Source organism: Neltuma alba, unplaced genomic scaffold (genome assembly GCF_004799145.2).
Source record: "Neltuma alba isolate B1F8T4 unplaced genomic scaffold, ASM479914v2 tig00012009_pilon, whole genome shotgun sequence".
NCBI lineage: Eukaryota > Viridiplantae > Streptophyta > Magnoliopsida > Fabales > Fabaceae > Neltuma > Neltuma alba.
The window spans coordinates 34446-52218 of NW_021636580.1; the positions used below are offsets into that span (position 1 = coordinate 34446).

Genomic DNA, 17773 nt, shown 5'->3' on the forward strand with positions numbered 1-17773 from the left:
TATCTAATAAAACTCATACTCAATTTGGTAATCAGACAAACTAAACTTATTTTTATTCAATTATAATCTAAACAACTTTTTACCCAATCTAACTTTTACAAACTAAATTTTATAAAATATAATCTAAACACAATTCACATTACTCGATTTAACTTTTACCTAATCTAATTTTTTAAAAAATCAAATTAATAATAAGCTGTTTTTTCAATCGCTAATCTAAACGGAACTTTTATAGATTCGAACAGATGGAGTATGTTTGTTTAAGATGAAGATGATACCTGCTACTATGGACTTCTGCTAAGCCTTTTTATTATATTAGATGTTTTAAAACTTGTTGAAAAGATGAGAGTTCTTACAATTAATATTTTTGCTAAAAAACTTTTTACATGATAGTTCTTACAATTAATATTTTTGTATAAATGACATGCGAGTTTTTTTTCCCCCTATTTAGAGTAAGGGGCCCACTCTCTAATCACAAAATTTTGATTTTTTAAAAATTATAAAAAATTTCAAAACTATACCATGGTATTCTTATGAGATATTAAAATGTTATTAACATTAGTAAAAATAACAAAAAAGATATTAAAAATTGCAAAATCCCAAATCAGATATTCTTATACAAATGTATTGTTATTTACAAATCAATATTGTCAAAATCTATTAAAATGTTGTAATAAATTATGAGTTGAGATTTTACAATTTTTAAAGTCCTTTTTGGCCCGAGATTAGGCACTGTAAGCGGTATTAGATAGTGGGGTATGAGCAACCCCTTGCTCTTTTTTATTATAAAATTTAACATCTTTATTGGTACAAGTTTTTTGTATTAATATCTATGAAAGAGATATGCATAACTTAATGTATATCTCATGACTCTAATTGATCTGTTGCTAGGGAAAGAAAAGGTTCTAATTTATCCGGCGTGCTAACGCTTATCACTTGTAATGTTTTCCATTATTGGAAATATACGAGGTCTGGAACTCCCCTCCTGTCAGTTCCCATCATATTTTTCATCTTGCCTTGCTCATTTCTTCAAGCTATTCCCATCCCCCCCCCCCCCCACACACACACAACACATCCTTAAAGACAACTACAAAACCCACTTTTCCCATTTCATTTTCACATCAGCACTCAAAATTTGTCCCCTTCATTGCCTTCCTTGTTCCAAAATTCGACCTCAATCGTCTTTCCCACTACTTTGAATTAATCCCTGAAGAGTTTTCCTCGTCGTAGGACAGCGATACAACTAAGTAAGATGAAAATCCATTCTTTTACATTCTGCTCTAGTCAACTAGTTTAGATACACTTCTCTTTTATTTACTTCAGCTAAAGCACTTGCAATTCTACCTTTGATTGTAAAATGTTTGTGCCTGGTTCGTTAGCACCCATCTCAGTCTCTTCTGCTTGATAAGTGGAGTGAACCCCATAGAGCACATAGAAGATTGTAATGAGGCAAGACCATATAGCAAACCGTTGGAAGGAGAGGACTTTCAGTGTTGTCATGAGGAAAATGTTGAGAAAGATGGAGATAGCAGCAGGCCACGGCATGAACGGCACAGACCAGTCAGGTTGGGGAAGATAAGGCACTGTGTACTGGAAGAAGCCTGTGATGGTAAACATGAAGCCACCAAACAGAGGAAGACCCCACCATTGCTGCTTGAACTTCCAAGAAATGGAGAAGCCAAGTGAAGTTGCAGAGAGTAGGAAGAGGAACAAGAGAGTCATAAGTGGCGGGGCATGGCTAATAATTGCGTATCTGCGATATATAAGAGCATTGGCCACCAAGTAGAACACTAACAGAGTGCCTATGCTCACCATCTCAACTATTATGTCCAGCTCCGTGAACAGTGCTATAGATGCTGTGCATAGTCCTAGAGACATCATCACATGGCAAAAAAGAGGTTTCAAATTCCAAAGGAATGAACTTCACCACGAAGGGTTTATTTTCCTTTTGGTAGATTCGCTTACCCAGAAAGAGTGTGGCATTCAATGGAGTGCCAGTTGAAGGGTGCACTTTAGCTAACCAGGATGGGACCAGCCTAGCCCTTCCAAGAACACAAAGGTACCTGGCTTGACCTAGCATGGCTACCAGTAGAGAAGCCACTATTCCCAAACTAGCACCTCCTCCTACAAGGTTGCTTGCCCAGTTCCAACCAATCTTAAGGAAAGCCCCAGAAAATGATGCTTTCTCTGAAATCTGTCAAATCATAGAAACAAGATGCTTTGTCAGCTGCTGAATCCACATCATGCTTAAAAGGGAACTTATGAATGATGGCTAGACCTGGTTGTAAGGAACCATGGCGCACAGTGACAAAGCCATTAGGCAATAAATCACTGTTGTTATAAGAACTGAGCCAATAATGCCGATTGGAAGGCTCTTAGAAGGGTTTTTTATCTCTTCGGCCATGGTTGAAGCTGAGTCATAGCCTATGTAGCTGAAGTAGACGATAGCTGCTCCATCAAGAACACCTCGAACACCAAAAGGAGCTAGTCCTTTTGGACTTACCAGGTTCTCTGCACTTCCATTATAGAAACCAGAGACTATGATGAATCCAAAGAAAATCACATGGAAGACTGTCATAATGAGGTTCAATATGGAGCTTTCTTTGGTACTACAGCCATCAAAAAAAGGAAACTATCATTTTCAAAGTCCATAGATAACATTTTAGGGAAAAATTGTCAGTAACATCATTAATGTCTCGGCTTTCCATGATTAGAAATAAAGAAGAAAAATCCAACAAACACAAAAAAGGATAATATATTAAACTTCAATTCTTTATCCAAGACAAGAGGGAAAAAATAGAAAAGAGGGTAAGAAATAGATCAAACCTATGACACAAGCATAGAGTGAGAAGAAGAACAATAGCCACTGCTGGAAAATCCAACATGTTATAGTCCTTCGGCAATTCATGAACTTCCACTCTCCACACATTTGAATCATTTTTCCCAAACGCATAGCTCAAATACTCTGTAAAATTCCTTGCCACTGCAGCGTTGGATAACACATACTCCATCAGTATGTTTGCCCCAGCAAAATAGCCCACAAATTCTCCTGCAACATCCAAGCAAGACTTTATCATGAGAATGAAGTTAAATTCAAAAGTGGTGGAGGAGAGCAAGAAAAGTCCTCAAGAAAGTTTCATACCAAATGTTAATCTTAAATAACTGAAAGCTCCTCCTGCAACTGGGACTTGAACTGAAAATTCAGTATAACAAAAAGAGGAGAGAAGGGCTGATATTCCGGCTATGATATACGATATGAAGACAGAGGAACCAGAGTGATGGAGCGCCACAGGACCAGTTGTAACGAAGACTCCAACACCAAGCATTCCTCCTACACCAAGAGCTACCAGATCATACCACTTGAGCTTCCTCCTCATGTCTGAACCAGACCTGAGCCTCACTTGGTTGAGTTCTTGGTCTGGGGTCCAAGTGGCAAGCATTCTTGTTCTGAGCCTGTGAGGTGTTTGGGAAAGGGAATGGAAATAGCTCGACACGATTCTCATGCCGTTGTTTGCAGTGTGCATATCATCCATTTTTTTTCTTATGTCTAAGCACTGAGTTTCTTGTCTTGAATAAGGAATGCAGTGGAGGTGTTTAAATACGAAATTGAGAGAGGGAATATTGTTCTATTCCTTTCCTAGGAGTTGATTGGTGGGCCTAGCTAATGTCCCAAATCTCCCTAGCCTTTTTGAAAATACCAGCATGTCCTTTTGTGTTTGTATGTTAACAGTCAAGCGCCCCTTCTCCTCTCACTCTGTCACAGCCACAGAGCTTTGAAGAGACTGATAACTTTTCTTGCTTAAAAAAAGAAAAAGAAAAAAGAAAGAGAGAGAGTGAGAGAGAGAATAATTGCACTGACTTATGGCATGACCAAAAACTACATATTTCCTTAGAAATTAGCTTTGTAAAAGGAATCAGGTTTGGAAGACGGACTTTGACATAATCTTTTGGAAATTTCCCTAATGTGAAACTCTGAAAAGATGTCACAGAATCTAGAAAAGCACCAAAATATTACTTCACTAGGACTCAGGATTAGTTGGACTTGATTCTTGGGCAGAACATCATATTGTGATTGTACGGTTGCCCTTAAATAGTTGAAAGTTCCTGCTAATATATGATATTAATTAGAGAAAGGAATCGGCTGTCAGTTCTTTAATGAGATGGAACTATTCTATTTGAACAACTTGGCAGTCCGAGGATTTTATTTCTTATTCAATACGGTTCAAGAATGTTACTGCAGGTGATGGAACCTTATCTTTAGCTTTAATCATTTCTCACCTTGTTCTCTGGGAAGGTAAGTTATAAGATTAGCAAATATCCTTCAGTAAGTTTTCTTTCAACGCAAAATTTCAGAATTCTAACTTTAATTTGATATCACGTACTTGTCAATCACTGTCTAATTCCCATACTTACGGTCACTTAACTTTATGTTAATTGTGATTTGATCTTGAACCATTTTAATGAAGGAAAAAGGATAGGGGGATGAAAAGGACAAAAAGGAGGATAAAAAAGAGAAAAATGATCATCGTTGATTATTTTCACGGGCTCCTAGCTAGCTTCCTTTACCTTCTGTTCCTTTCTCCTTCAATATATATGTGAGCCCCATGAAATTTGCGATCCAATCATACTTCTCATAATCATCAGATATTAATTTACTTAGGCCTTTAATTATGACACATGACACTGACATTGTGCATATACTGATGGTCCATTTTTCGGTATGACAAACCACAGAAGCCCATAATTTTAAAAAGGAATATTTGTTATTGTTCTATATGAAAAAAATTGCTGATATTTTATATTGATAATTCTAGCATCTGGAATCTATCCACTCCCTTCGCCAATATCTGCAACTTTATCTAGATTTGATTTGATTTGCATGAATGTACCCTCTACTGCCTAGTAAATTTACTGATTAATAGGGTATATGCCTAAGTTATTTACCTGTTACGTATGGAATTCTGAGATAACTTTCAGAGCCTACCCATGGAAATCATACCATAAAATATTGATGTTGCTCTTGAAGTTGGGTCGATTCAACGGGGCATCTATCCAATATGGATTGGAAATACTTTATTTGACTTTCGGTTAAAAAACAAATAATTTCAGTGGGGATCCGTTATGGCAGTTATCGGTTTGGCAAAAGTAGAATTTGTTTTTACATACAGGTTAAACCATTTTATCTTGTGACTTTTTCTTTTTTAATTCGAAAGTATGAGTTGAATACGTGGATCAAACTTGGTCATTTCATGTTCCAAAATGAAATTATGAGGGTCACTAGGTGGACTTTGTATGCTGTAATACAAAATAATGGATAAAGCCAACCTCATTGCCGTGGACATTTAATATTACCTCCGATCTTTAATATAAAAATTAGTTGACTAGTTTGAGAAGATTAAGAAAATCAGTTAAATTAGTTATTTGTAATAAATAGGTATTGTTTTTTCTAAAATATCTTTGCCAATCAAGTGTATTAGCTAAAATTATCATTATTGCAAAGACTGTATTGGGAAAAAATGGATAAATATAAGAAATAAAATCGATTGAAGTCTTAAGACTAAAATAAAAATTAAACGAGCTCTTATATTAAGGATCGAAATAATAACTCAAACCATAAATGACTTCATCATCGAAGCTAGTAGACTACAGCTATCATGTTCACTTTGGGTTGGTTGCTTATGGAAGATGACCTCGAAGAAAAAAAGGTTCCACATCCCAAGAAATCATATCTCCGAATATAAAAAAGAAAAACTTTCAACAGTATAGTACTTGATAGTTGAGATAATTACCCAAAAAACTACTCTTTCAGTTCTTAATATAAGATATATTTAACTAATTTGATTATATTAAGGAAGTTAGGTAAGTTAATTAATTATAAAAAAAGTAACACATTTTTTCTAAAACACTATAATCATCTTTTTTAATACCTCTTCTCTCTCTTCTACTTGATTATGGCTGAGAGAGTATCCATAGGGGTAATTTAGAGAAAATTGATAAATATGAGAAATAGGTCTTATATTTAGGACCAAAACCAACTCAACAATTGAGTCCTATATTAAGAACCGAAGGAGTATTATCCAATGCCGACAAACGTCCACTCATAATGTTCACTGGACGAGAATAATGGTTATTAAGTTCACAAAAAATATAATTCCATGTCATGGTTGTGATGCCATGAGCTCAGCTTGTACCGTAAAACAAATGAATCGAGTCGATTTGATTTCATCCATACATATAAACGTCGGCAATAATGAAAGATTAGTAGCATTATGATGAGCATATCAAAATATGTGTGTGTCGCATATGTTTCTGTGTGTATCCGTTGACTTCTTACACTTTGCATTCTGCAACTTGCTGCAATATGTCACAATCATTTGACTCTTGTTCATGCTTGGCCCCATTTATTTTTCCAAAAGTCTACGTAACAGTTAAGCTGTTAGCTTCAAACAGAGGCACTTAGGCTTCAGGCCCATGCACATATTGTGATATGCAAAACGTTCTACATTAGTCAGAGCAAGTGGAGTTTAAAGTACATGAGAGCAAGTGGTAAGCATAATCACATGATTATATTTAAGTGTGTATATATATTCAACGGCACTAAGACAGTGGAATTTCTGTTGTCTTTTGTAATATGACTGGTGGTGAAGTTGCACTGACAAGGGCGGCAAGGAGCAGTGGGAGCCTCTGCTTTTTAAAATGTCCAAAGTGGGTCATCCAAATTTGCCTTGACCTCATTCCTTGCCTCTCCCTCTAGTGGTTGTGCTGGCCACACAGCCACCTTATACATATAATATTATATATATATATACATATATATATTTGTAAAGCTTTCTTTTGTAAAGAGCCTTCATTCGGTCGTATCAAGTGTGAATGAAAGGTGTTTGTTCTTTTATATATATATATATATATATATATATATATGAGTAAACACGGGGGACAAGAGATATACTTAATAATTAAAACAAGAGACAGACAATAGTGAGAGAGAATCACACACCTCGAGAAAAAGGAAAAGAAAACAAGAATTATAAAATACCAGGAATCAATCAGCATGCCAGGAAAAAATCTGCCTTTTGGTTTCTCCATAGAGCAACTTCTCCAAAAATTAATTTCGTGGTAGGCTTGGAATCGTTAAACATATTTGTTTCTTGGACAAAAACAGAAAACATATTTGTTTTCATTAGTCCTACATAAATACATGCAGAATATGGAAACATAGACATTATGCTATCAGTACTTCATTGCCACAACGTTGTCTTCATTTTCTCTGCCTCTACCAATCACGGTAGTACTAGTGCATGCATATCATTCTATCAGGAGCCTTTTGAATACAAGGGAGTACAATAACTATAATGAGCCATCATAAGGTTTCTGATTACGATAACTACAAGAGGAAAGGCTAGCTTGCACGTCTCTGCAGAACGTGCAAATCTGAAACAGTCCTTTAACTCAATGGGATTGATTTGAGGATTTGCACAAGTTTATCAATATATTTCCACTCCTAATCATTAGGCTCACATCACTAACAAAGCATGGAATAGACACGCTCTTTATGGCGTTATCACATATAAAGATTTTGTGAGATTGCTTCAGCAAAACCCATTGGCTGTAATGGTTTCCAGCTCTATGGCTCTCTCTCAATATCTAAGGAATATATATCTGAAGATGCCCTTCGCATGACACTCACAGTCCGATATTATATATGTAGTGAAATAAAAAGCATTTCTTGGGAAATGATTATGATTTCATGGCCACTTAATATATTATAATGAAAAGCCAAAGTTCAAGGATGAGGAATTGATGAAAAGAAGAATGGAGAGAGACCTCAGCAGGCAATTCTGCAGGGCCCTTAATTCTGTTGTTCCTCTTCATTAAAAATCAGTATAATGGTTCCATTATATCAAACACCATGGCTTGATTAATCTTCTGGGACTATAATAATGACATTTTCAAGGTTTTGAGAGGATGGAATTAGATTTGGTTCTCAAACTGGCCCTCCTCTCCATCAAGAAAATGCCATTGTTTGGGAATGTTAGCACCACAATCTCTAATCCGTATAAAGGAATATTTTCGTCATGGAAGAAGCTAACATCTTTTTCAAATTAATTGATGCAGGAGAGTGGTTTGATTTGCAACGTGTAACTCGGAGATTATTGCAGGAGGTATCCTTTTATAATAGTTGTTCATACTTCAAAGATACGCACACAGTTGCGCCTTCCCTTATATTCTTTACCAGACTCCTCTAAGAAGTTAATCTAGCCAAGAACCTTACATTAGTTTTTCTTTTCTCTTCCTTAATGCTTTTAGCCGGAGCTAATAAATCATTACACTTTTTTTTTGCCAAAAATAAATCATTAAACATACAATCAATATTAATATCAAGTACTTCTCCGGTCCTAAATATAAGACTCTTATTTTTAGGACCGGAGGAGTATAATATCTATAGCAAGTTATACCATCAACAAAATGATTTGTTTCTTACACCTTATGTAATCATATTAAAAAATATGTCGACTTCGAATAGAAAACTCTATAGAATTACTCTATAGAATTACCATTTATCAAACTCACTTTTCTTAAAAACTTGAGCTACCCCATCTAGTACTACATTTACATGGGATACTGGCTAGTTCTTGTCCAAAGATAAAACTAAATTTATATATGCCATTGTACAATGAATTGCTGGATTTTTAATGTGTGAGTATGTCAAAAGAAGTTCCATATTACTAAAAATTGAGAAAATCTTAGTGTGCATTAAGATGTGAGTTTGAGGTAGTAAAATGAGTATGCAAAGGAGTCTTTGGAGCTTTTATGTGCCATTGGGTCATTTTTAATAACCATTTTGACTACCCAAGGTTCACATGTTTTCTGCCTATGAGAGGCAGTGCATGGTGCATGGTTAGAATGCACTGAATTCTGTTCCAGAGCTCTCCTTCTCACTTTCTACTTCTGGGTTCTAGATTTTTATTATCCTTTGTCCTTGTTTTTTTGCAATGAGGGTTCATTTAATCTGAAGAGTGTTGTTGTTTATTACTCCTTCGGTCCTTTTAAAGATTTGACTTTTTATTTGGTCCTAATTATAAGACCCCAATCCATTTTGTCTCTTATATTTATGCATTTTTTTCTAAGATAATCCTTCTAATAATGATAGTTTTGCCAATATACTTAATTAGCAAGGATATTTTAGGAATGACAACACTTATTTATTATAAATAACCAACTTAACTTACTTCCTTAATCTTCTCAAATAAGTCAATTGGGTCTTATAATTAGGACCGGAGGAGTATTATCTTGTGCGGCGAAATAATTTTTAAATCACTGTGTTCGGAGAAGACTGAAACCATGTATAGTGTTTTTTAGGCTGATGTTGAATCTATTATTGTTTCAACTAGGGAAAAACAAAGGTAAAAAGTATATCCATCAATAATAATAATGGCATTATCATGATCCACGAGTGCCACTAAACTGGATAATTTCTCACTCTTTAGTCTTACAAATTCTCAATTGATTGCTTTGACTTTGAGGAGAAAAATCCAAGGCTTTCACACTTAGAAAACCCAATTTTGAAAGCTCTCTATATCACGAAAGCTTTTTCCCCCATCATATCCATGTCGCTTTTGTTTCATAAATTTCCACGCAGTTTGGCAGAGAAAGACACGCACATATTTCTTGATGAATGAGAAAGCTAAGATTACTAATAAAAATAAAGCAATGAAGTAAGTGAACTTCGTTCAATTTGCATTAAGGTACAATCAAAATTTTATCATGGATTTGTTCATCAGTGAAGGTGTCCTTCTCCAAGAAGATTTGGTTTCATTCTGTGTTAGTGATAAGCTGCACATAGCTAACCACAAAAGGGGTCCTTTTCCCAAGATTTGAGTGTAATTAGGGCCATTTATAGTGACTTGCGGAGAGGAACCCAGAAAAAGTTCGATCCAATTATTTGTTAGTGCTGGAATCTCTATCGACAATGACAGCTTCTGCAGCACAAAAATTGGTAATACTTATCCATATCTCTTCTTTTTTCCATCAATACAACTCACGCTACTAACCTAAAAGGGCTGGGTGAGCCATTTATGTGCTGCGCAAAGTATGAGGTAAGTTGTATTGTTCATGATTGACTAATTAATTAGTGAAGCACTTATTTCAATAAATTTTAGACTTGATATATACATTGATGGTTTAGCACAAGATATGAGGTTATATTATAAGCTGTTTTAAAAAATTAATTAATAAAATTATTAAGTAAAAATTATGGATAATTTTATTGTCACAAAAAGAATTCTAGATGCAATGAAGCCGCTGCAGTTTATCATAATTAATGGGTTCGATTTTATGGGGGCGGCTAAAGTTTAAGTCTATTATATATAGGCAATATTGTAATTGTTAAATATCTATATTATGGTGATATAGCCAGTTTTAAAACTTACATAATGAACATACTGTTAAAAACAAGCTTAAGAAAATCAGAGATATTAAAGAAAGGAAAGGCATATAACCTGTGAACAATAAAAATAGAAAAAGCAATGGTCACTGGGAAGAGTCAATGAGAAGGAATTCACTAGAACCGAATTTAGTGACAATGATAAAGAACCAAAGTGGAATGAAAATATGACATTAATTAAAACCCACAAAGGATAACTTCAGAACTTAGTGCAAGTCATTCACAGAAGAAGAGAACCAAAAGCTGAACGACTTTCTAGCGCCAAAGTACTAGTAGATAATGTTTATCCCAATATACCCATTTGAGTAGGCTAGGCATCTTCCCAAATAGATTCGCAAATTGGAAGGAGTGAAGGGAATTGGTCACCGGAGTCTTTCTCTATTCTTTCTTTTTCTCTTCAAACTCAAATTATAGGAGGGGCCAACTTAGATTCATTCACTTGAATTTTTTGGGTGAGCCACGCGGAAGTTCTTGAACCAGATGTTCTGTAGTCTATATTCCAGAGTTTTTCTTTGGCTGCCTTTTATGTAGGCCATAGGGAGATAGATTAGCATTCTTCTGAGGATAATTTCAATTATAATTAACCCAGCAGATAGGGTTAAAGGGATTCCAAATTCAGTGTTATTACAGGCCAAGCACAATTGTCTGTAAGATTATTGGGTCTTTGGAGTCTCTAGTCTACAACGTAGGATCCTAAATTATAGTGGGGAATATCCATCAGAGCTTTTGATAAGGAACAACCTCTGCTTTTCCTGACAACCAATGCCTCCCTGACCTCCAACTTGAAACTAAAAAATTTCACCGAATATGCTTCTCTATTTTCTATCACAGAATACCATTTATTTTAAACAACAAAAAAATCTTTTCTTGACAGATTTTAATGTGAAATTAACAGGCATTTGATCAGATTGGCAAGTTGTTGACAAATTTTTCCCGAATAATTTATAATTTATATTAAAAGAGATAACTATGGTGAAAGAGGAAAGGAAAGAAATGCTCATCCGTTTAAAAATATCCATGGTTTATAATAATGCAAACAGATTTAGTAAACTATATTAAGTAGTTTATATTTTATCGACATCTCATCCCACCTACCCTTATTTATTTTGTTTTGTTTTTTAGGCAAACACTGGTTCCACCTACTTCTATTTTCAAATGGCTCAAAAATAGTTAACGCCTCATTAGAATTCTAAAATTGAAAACAGATTGAGTAATCTAGAAGAACATATTTAGGATGAATATCTAGGCATAGGCATAAACTCTTCATGTAAAAGTAACTGTTTTTCAGCAGAGAATCCAACACGTCTGGACCACAAATAGCCAGAATCTTCTATTTGATTTATTCAGGATTATAATATCCTAGTAATCACGAGCGGCACCCGAGAACTCCTAATATACATGGGATGGCATTTTTAAGCAGGTGGCTAGTATGATACAGCTGACATTCATCGCTGACATGCATCAGCATAATTTACAATGGGTTTCGGTTCACGTCCTTGTAAAGAAGGTACCGTGTCCGACTTTTTCCAAGGGCAGCATACCTGAATAAGTGTCAAATGTATCAGTATTCACTTAAATGTTCACATTGAGGGTTGAGATAAAATGTGCATGTACATATCTCATGTAATATACAGTGCAGCATGTTGGTGTACGTTCAGATATAAAAGAAAGTGTAGTCAAGTAATATACAATACCATTGTGGCACAAATGGGGCCATCCAAATGACATCACCCGCTTGAACTGGGTACCTGTTTACAGGAAAGGTGAACCATAAATATGATGGCCGGTGATAATTTCAATAAGAACATAACATGTAATACTCATTTTCAACATATGAAATGATAACTCTTGATAGGCCATGAATAAGATATTCCATTGTAAGGTCCCAAAAAGATGAAAACAGAAGGGTCAATATTTGTAATGCCATCATTACAAGACAACGTAAAGTCCAAGATCCCAAATTCAGCCCCGACCACACAGGAGGTTCAATAAACACAGTCTAGACTTTGCATACCAGTCACGCACTTACCTATGGAATCGAAGCTTTTATATTTCTAGGATTCCATGTACCATATAGGCTAATTCTTGGAATATCAGGTCTATTTTCTTACCAATTATCACCCAAACGATAAATGCCTTGCCCTTCTAATAACAGCAAACCATGCTGGTTATAATGCACCTCCTGCAAAATGCCGACAATATGGTACATAAGAACTTCGATTTGACATCACAAAATACAAACAGAATTTTGATTCAACAACGAAAAAATTGATACTTGAGATGCTAATAAACAAGGAGTTTTGAAATGCACCCTGAGGGAGTCGCAGGCATATGCTATTGCAGTTCAGTTGAGCTAACCTTTCGTCCATTAAGATATGAATTAATATCTAAGCAAAATATCAATCATGCAAAACCAACTACATCTTGGATGCATGTCTGATGCTTGTTGCCTAGATTATCAATACAACAAAAGATTGAAGATTTAACTGCGAGCATATAACACAGATCTATTACTTTATAAAAATATAGAATGCTGCTCATATCTTGGATGCACCATCAAGGGCGTTTAGTGATAACACCACAAACATATAACATTTTCTCAGAAGTTCAATAAGTGAATATGTAAGCGTAATTTAGCAGCATATTACTAACATAAAATGTCCCGCATTGCTAATGCTGTGGCATGACATGACCAGAAATTATCCATATCAGTGCTTCATGGATTGAAAGGAGTAGAATAATCACCTTCACATTGAGAAATTCTCCGGGTTGAAAATCCATAATCTACAGGCATAAATGAATTATTTATGTTAAGATTTGCATGACAAAATGTTTTGATGACAAGAATAAAAATAACGGATTTAAACAAAAGACAATCTAGAATTTGAACCTAAGCTTACAAGAGAGTAAAGAAGAGATGGATTAGAGCTTACATGGATATTGAAGTCATATGCCAAAGATGATGGAAGAAGCTTCCGCAGTTCAAAAACCTGGTAATGGACACCGAAAAGATGGGAGGGCAAGGGATCGATCATAACAGGAAGTAGAGGGAACGAAAGAGGGAAAGAAGGGGGTTATCTCTCCATTATCCAAACGTTCCAACAAATTGGAGATGAAGTCACTAACTTACCTCGCCTGGAGTTTCAAGAAGTGGCTGCAAATCTGTTGCATTAACAATCAGCTCTGGGACATGGTTTTCCAGAGGAGCATACCTAACATGTAGACAGTTTTGGTAATTGCAGTTATTAGAGTGTTGTCATGGCTGTTAGCATTTGAACGTAAGTAATAAAAATAAGCATGGGATTTAAGAAAACTTGAACACTCATATTTGACCATTTAAGGTCACATGCGGAAGAACCTTGAGAGATAAACTGGGTTCTTGAATCCAGCTCCAGTAAAATTAATTGGTCACTCTCTTTCTCATGTTGCCCGCAAGGATATAAACATATGTTAAAGACAAACAACTAGAAATCAATCAGATAAACGGGTGAAGTACAAAGAACAAACCTTCGCTCAAATACCACAATAGTTGCAGAGGCATCACATTCAATGATATGTTTGTAATTTGGTGGTAAATAGGCATATGTATCCACCTGAAATTTAAAACAGGGCATCAAACTGCTTATAGCTTAGAACAGATAAATAATACCATGATTATCAAATTCATCATGATAAATGACAGATTAACTGTTGGGCAGAAAAGGATTATGACACAACAACTATCATGATTGTGATATACTTCGGTGATTTGAGGTTTTTTTTTTTCCCCTGTGAAATTAATCCTTAAGTTATTCGTGGCGCATCATTCACTGCCGCGCAGGGGCTCATGGTGCCATGGGGCATTGTGCAATGCCTTACATCGGGCAATATTAAAGCATGACATACATTCTATTAATATTTAAAATCGTAAATAACGATAAAAGACAAAAGGAACAAGTAATATCTATGAATAATTTAACACATACATAACTCAATCAATAGTCCAAGTTCCAGGATCCAAATGCATCAAACATGGAAAACCTATATTCAAGATGCGTTCATTGCACCCTATCCAGTGGCATGAGACAGCGTATATAGCACAATGTGGAAAAAACCAAGCAGGACAACTAAATAAAACAGGGCATGGGCATGTGGTAGAGCTATTCTGGCAAAAAACTGAAATGTATCTGTACTAGTAAATAAATTTCTCAAAACTGCTTTAGCCGCTATAGTTTCTTAAAAAACATTCAATGGTTACTTTTACCCTAGATTGAAGCCAAATTAAAATATAACTTTAGATTTTACTAGTTTGAAAATGTACTACCTTCAATATTGAGTTCCCGATTGAGGCAAATAATGGGCTAGATCCCAAAACTAGTAAGCCTAAAAGGGCGCGCATGTGTGCTATTGAGACCAATGAAATCAGGTCACTCATTCTTCAATTACAAGTGTACAACAAATAGCCATGCTATATGGCACATTGCATGTAGTTAAATTTACCAACCATAGCTAGAATAAATACAGTAAGTTAGTAACATCAATCATGTCAGTTTTATCAAAATTAGTTAAAAAATGGACAGAATCTACACAACGGTTAAAAATATCTAACCTTCAGTATGTGGTGATTGCAAGTACCAGTGGTGAGCGTGACTGCACCCCGGAGCACAAAAATGAATCTAGTAGGACAAAACGCACAAGAGTCTCAAATAAATTGCACACATGCTTTTAGCAAAAGTAGCAACCGTCAATTGGGTCCACTATGTCATAGGTAGGGTACAGTTTAGAACTAAACTAGGGGGGCAAAAAAAACCTTTCCACATCATGCAGGGGCAATTCTGACTTTGACTTCTCTGGACAAAAGTAAAACATAAATCAGCACAAGAACATGCCCATATCTAAGTTACATATAAAGAGTACAGGGAAATCTGATGTAACCAAACCTTGCAACTTTGCTAGGTACATTACAAAGTGTGAGCCCATTTCTGGTGCAATTAAATATGCCCCAGATGTATTGATCCTGTCAAAGCAATTGTTGGGCATGAAGACCAGGCTTAATATTTTAAGCAAAAACAAGTGGGGAAAGTGATGCGAATACCAATCAGGTAACGGGCCATATACATGACTTTCTGGTGATATTAGAGCATGATCTCTTTTATAAACGCTGCGAGTGAAACCAGGCAAATCTGGCAAATGATGGAACATTTTAAAGTCAGTTCACATTTACTATGTTTTTCTTCTTTATACTTTTTCCTAAGAAACACGTGAGAAATTTGGACATTGTAGAAAGCTAAAGATCTAAACATGTTTTGAAATGGACTGCTTTCCTTTTTTTTTGGGGGGGGGGGGTTGTCAAGTACAGCAATAGACTCAAGCCTGACATAAACAGTTACAAGGAATTATCTAGGATGTAAACAACATATGCCGAAGGAAGTAGGGATAATCGGTAAAGCAAGCCAACTCAAGATGGGTTTTAGAAAGAACATCTAGTGCTTGACCTCATCGGCCTGAAAAACTATATTTTTTAGTATACTTACATATTTGCATTCACATCACTTGCTTGCAACCATATAAACGTTTACAGATTATAAATTAAGTAAGTATAACATTTAAATAGTCAGTGTATATATATAATTAAAACATTTTGGCGCTGTAAATTCAATATTCCTCTTGAGCTGTGAGAACTCTTTGAAAAGTATTGTATATATATGCAAGGGTGGAGGCTAGTATATAATTAAAGGTTGTAGATGAGTACAAGCAAAAAAATGTAAAATATAGTCAATTACAAAGAAATGTTTGCTTTTCAGATTTGTTCACTGGCTAACAAGCCAGGTTCTACGCAACTCAGGACTGTTTGATTAAGATGTAACTTGAGTTTGAATTAAGCCTCACTTGACTTGAAATCATGCTGTTTGAATATATTCGCCGTGGTTATAAAACGAAAATTTTATAGGGGTCAGATTCCAAATTTCTTTCTCTTATATCATTTAACAAATGACAAATAAGCTGGTACGGAAAGATTTAAAGTACGCTAGCGAAAAACTTCTAGCAGCCTAGTTAACTGATGTCACTCAACATAACAGGTATCTCTTCATTTTCTGAAGGAAGTACAATTTGTACGACAAATTTTAGTTTGCTGACCTTTCATATGCATAGGAGAGAGAGTTGGATTATCGACTTTCAAATACAGAGGGTTCAAGTTTGATTCTAGGCCAACAACCGAGGGAGCAGAGCAAAACCCTTCTTCAGCCACGACATATTTAAACAATCCTGAAAAGCAACAAACTAAAACTAAGAAATTCAGAATAAAATTTAACGATAAATAACTTTTCATCAGTCAGGGGGGAAAAAAAAAGAAAAGAAATTTTCCTCCATCTGGCTGCGCTAACAGTAAGAGAGAATCAGAAAATGGAGGAATTCTCAATGCAAGCTGAAGTCTAAAGGAGACATGCCGATCCTTCTAAGTCATTCTAGGCAGCCAAATGGGACATACAGCAAAGTACAGAGAGGCACGAGTAATCACTACCCAGGATAAGGAGATAGACCAATGCACTACGCATCTTCAACAGATGGATTCGAAAATTTAGAACGAGACAGTCAGAGTGGCCACGGTTCTATTGCGACTCGGAAATCGAACTGAGCGGCGAGTACTGGATGCTGCAACAGCAAGAAGGGCTGCTGTCCATTGGAGGCCGGGGAGTGGCCCACCAAAAAGAAGCCTCAAATTTGACGACTATCACGTAAAAGTTAATAGGTGCATATATATATATATATATATGTCTGGCAAAAGAAGTGTAAATACATGCATATTTTTATATGTACAAACTAAACTGTAATATTATGCCGAAGTAGGCAGATAAGCAGTGAATCAGGTAGACAAACAATATGATTAACTGTTGGAAATAATTTTATTGGTCTTTATCTCGGTAGATTTTTTATACATTCCTCTGTGGTTCGCGTCAGTTTTAAGTTTTTCCCTTTTCCTGGAAACTAAGTCGGGATCGGAAGGTAATTGTTATCTTGTTGAGAACTTTGGTGCGGCACTGCAATTTGAGTTATTACGAGTCCTTGGAGGATCACCTTCTTCAACACCCTATGCTGCGGATTGAGTTTCACTTATTTATATGAAATCCAACAGCTTTGTTTCGATTCGTGACATTGTTAGCATGACACGTTCTACTTAAAGTTTTGATTTTTATTTCCACTGCTTTCAATCATGGGCAGAGTTTTGGCCACAAAAAAAAAATCATGGGCAGAGTTATCAACATTAATGTAATCATTTCGCACGGAGGAATGGTTCTATCTACGCGTCCTATCAGATAAATGTGCTACTAATGCTTATAATAAATGCTA

At 35.6% G+C, this 17773-nt stretch overlaps 2 protein-coding genes across 4 annotated transcripts; both read right to left on the reverse strand.

Moving 5' to 3' along the window:
* Positions 1-1076: 1076 nt before the first annotated feature.
* Positions 1077-3496, reverse strand: LOC114720983 (cationic amino acid transporter 6, chloroplastic-like). Its single transcript, XM_028906742.1, has 5 exons — positions 3143-3496; positions 2827-3049; positions 2279-2609; positions 1966-2194; positions 1077-1868 (listed from the first exon to the last, which is right to left on the reverse strand). Exons 1-5 carry the CDS (start codon positions 3438-3440, stop codon positions 1324-1326), a joined length of 1626 nt encoding a protein of 541 aa, XP_028762575.1. The 5' UTR covers positions 3441-3496; the 3' UTR covers positions 1077-1323.
* Positions 3497-11600: 8104 nt separating this feature from the next.
* On the reverse strand, positions 11601-17122 carry LOC114721081 ((S)-ureidoglycine aminohydrolase). Of its 3 annotated transcripts, XM_028906897.1 has the most exons (13): positions 16947-17122; positions 16562-16690; positions 15519-15606; positions 15364-15440; positions 15234-15273; positions 15033-15099; positions 13952-14037; positions 13575-13656; positions 13378-13434; positions 13190-13228; positions 12556-12626; positions 12139-12192; positions 11601-11985 (listed from the first exon to the last, which is right to left on the reverse strand). In XM_028906897.1, the coding sequence occupies exons 1-13, from the start codon at positions 16978-16980 to the stop codon at positions 11916-11918; spliced, it is 894 nt and encodes a 297-aa protein (XP_028762730.1). In that variant the 5' UTR covers positions 16981-17122; the 3' UTR covers positions 11601-11915. The 3 variants fall into 3 exon arrangements, with proteins under 3 accessions (XP_028762730.1, XP_028762728.1, XP_028762731.1); XM_028906895.1 differs by lacking the exon at positions 16947-17122 and having other exon boundaries at positions 16562-16899; XM_028906898.1 differs by lacking the exons at positions 11601-11985; positions 12139-12192; positions 16947-17122 and having other exon boundaries at positions 12550-12626; positions 13097-13228; positions 16562-16902.
* Positions 17123-17773: the final 651 nt, after the last annotated feature.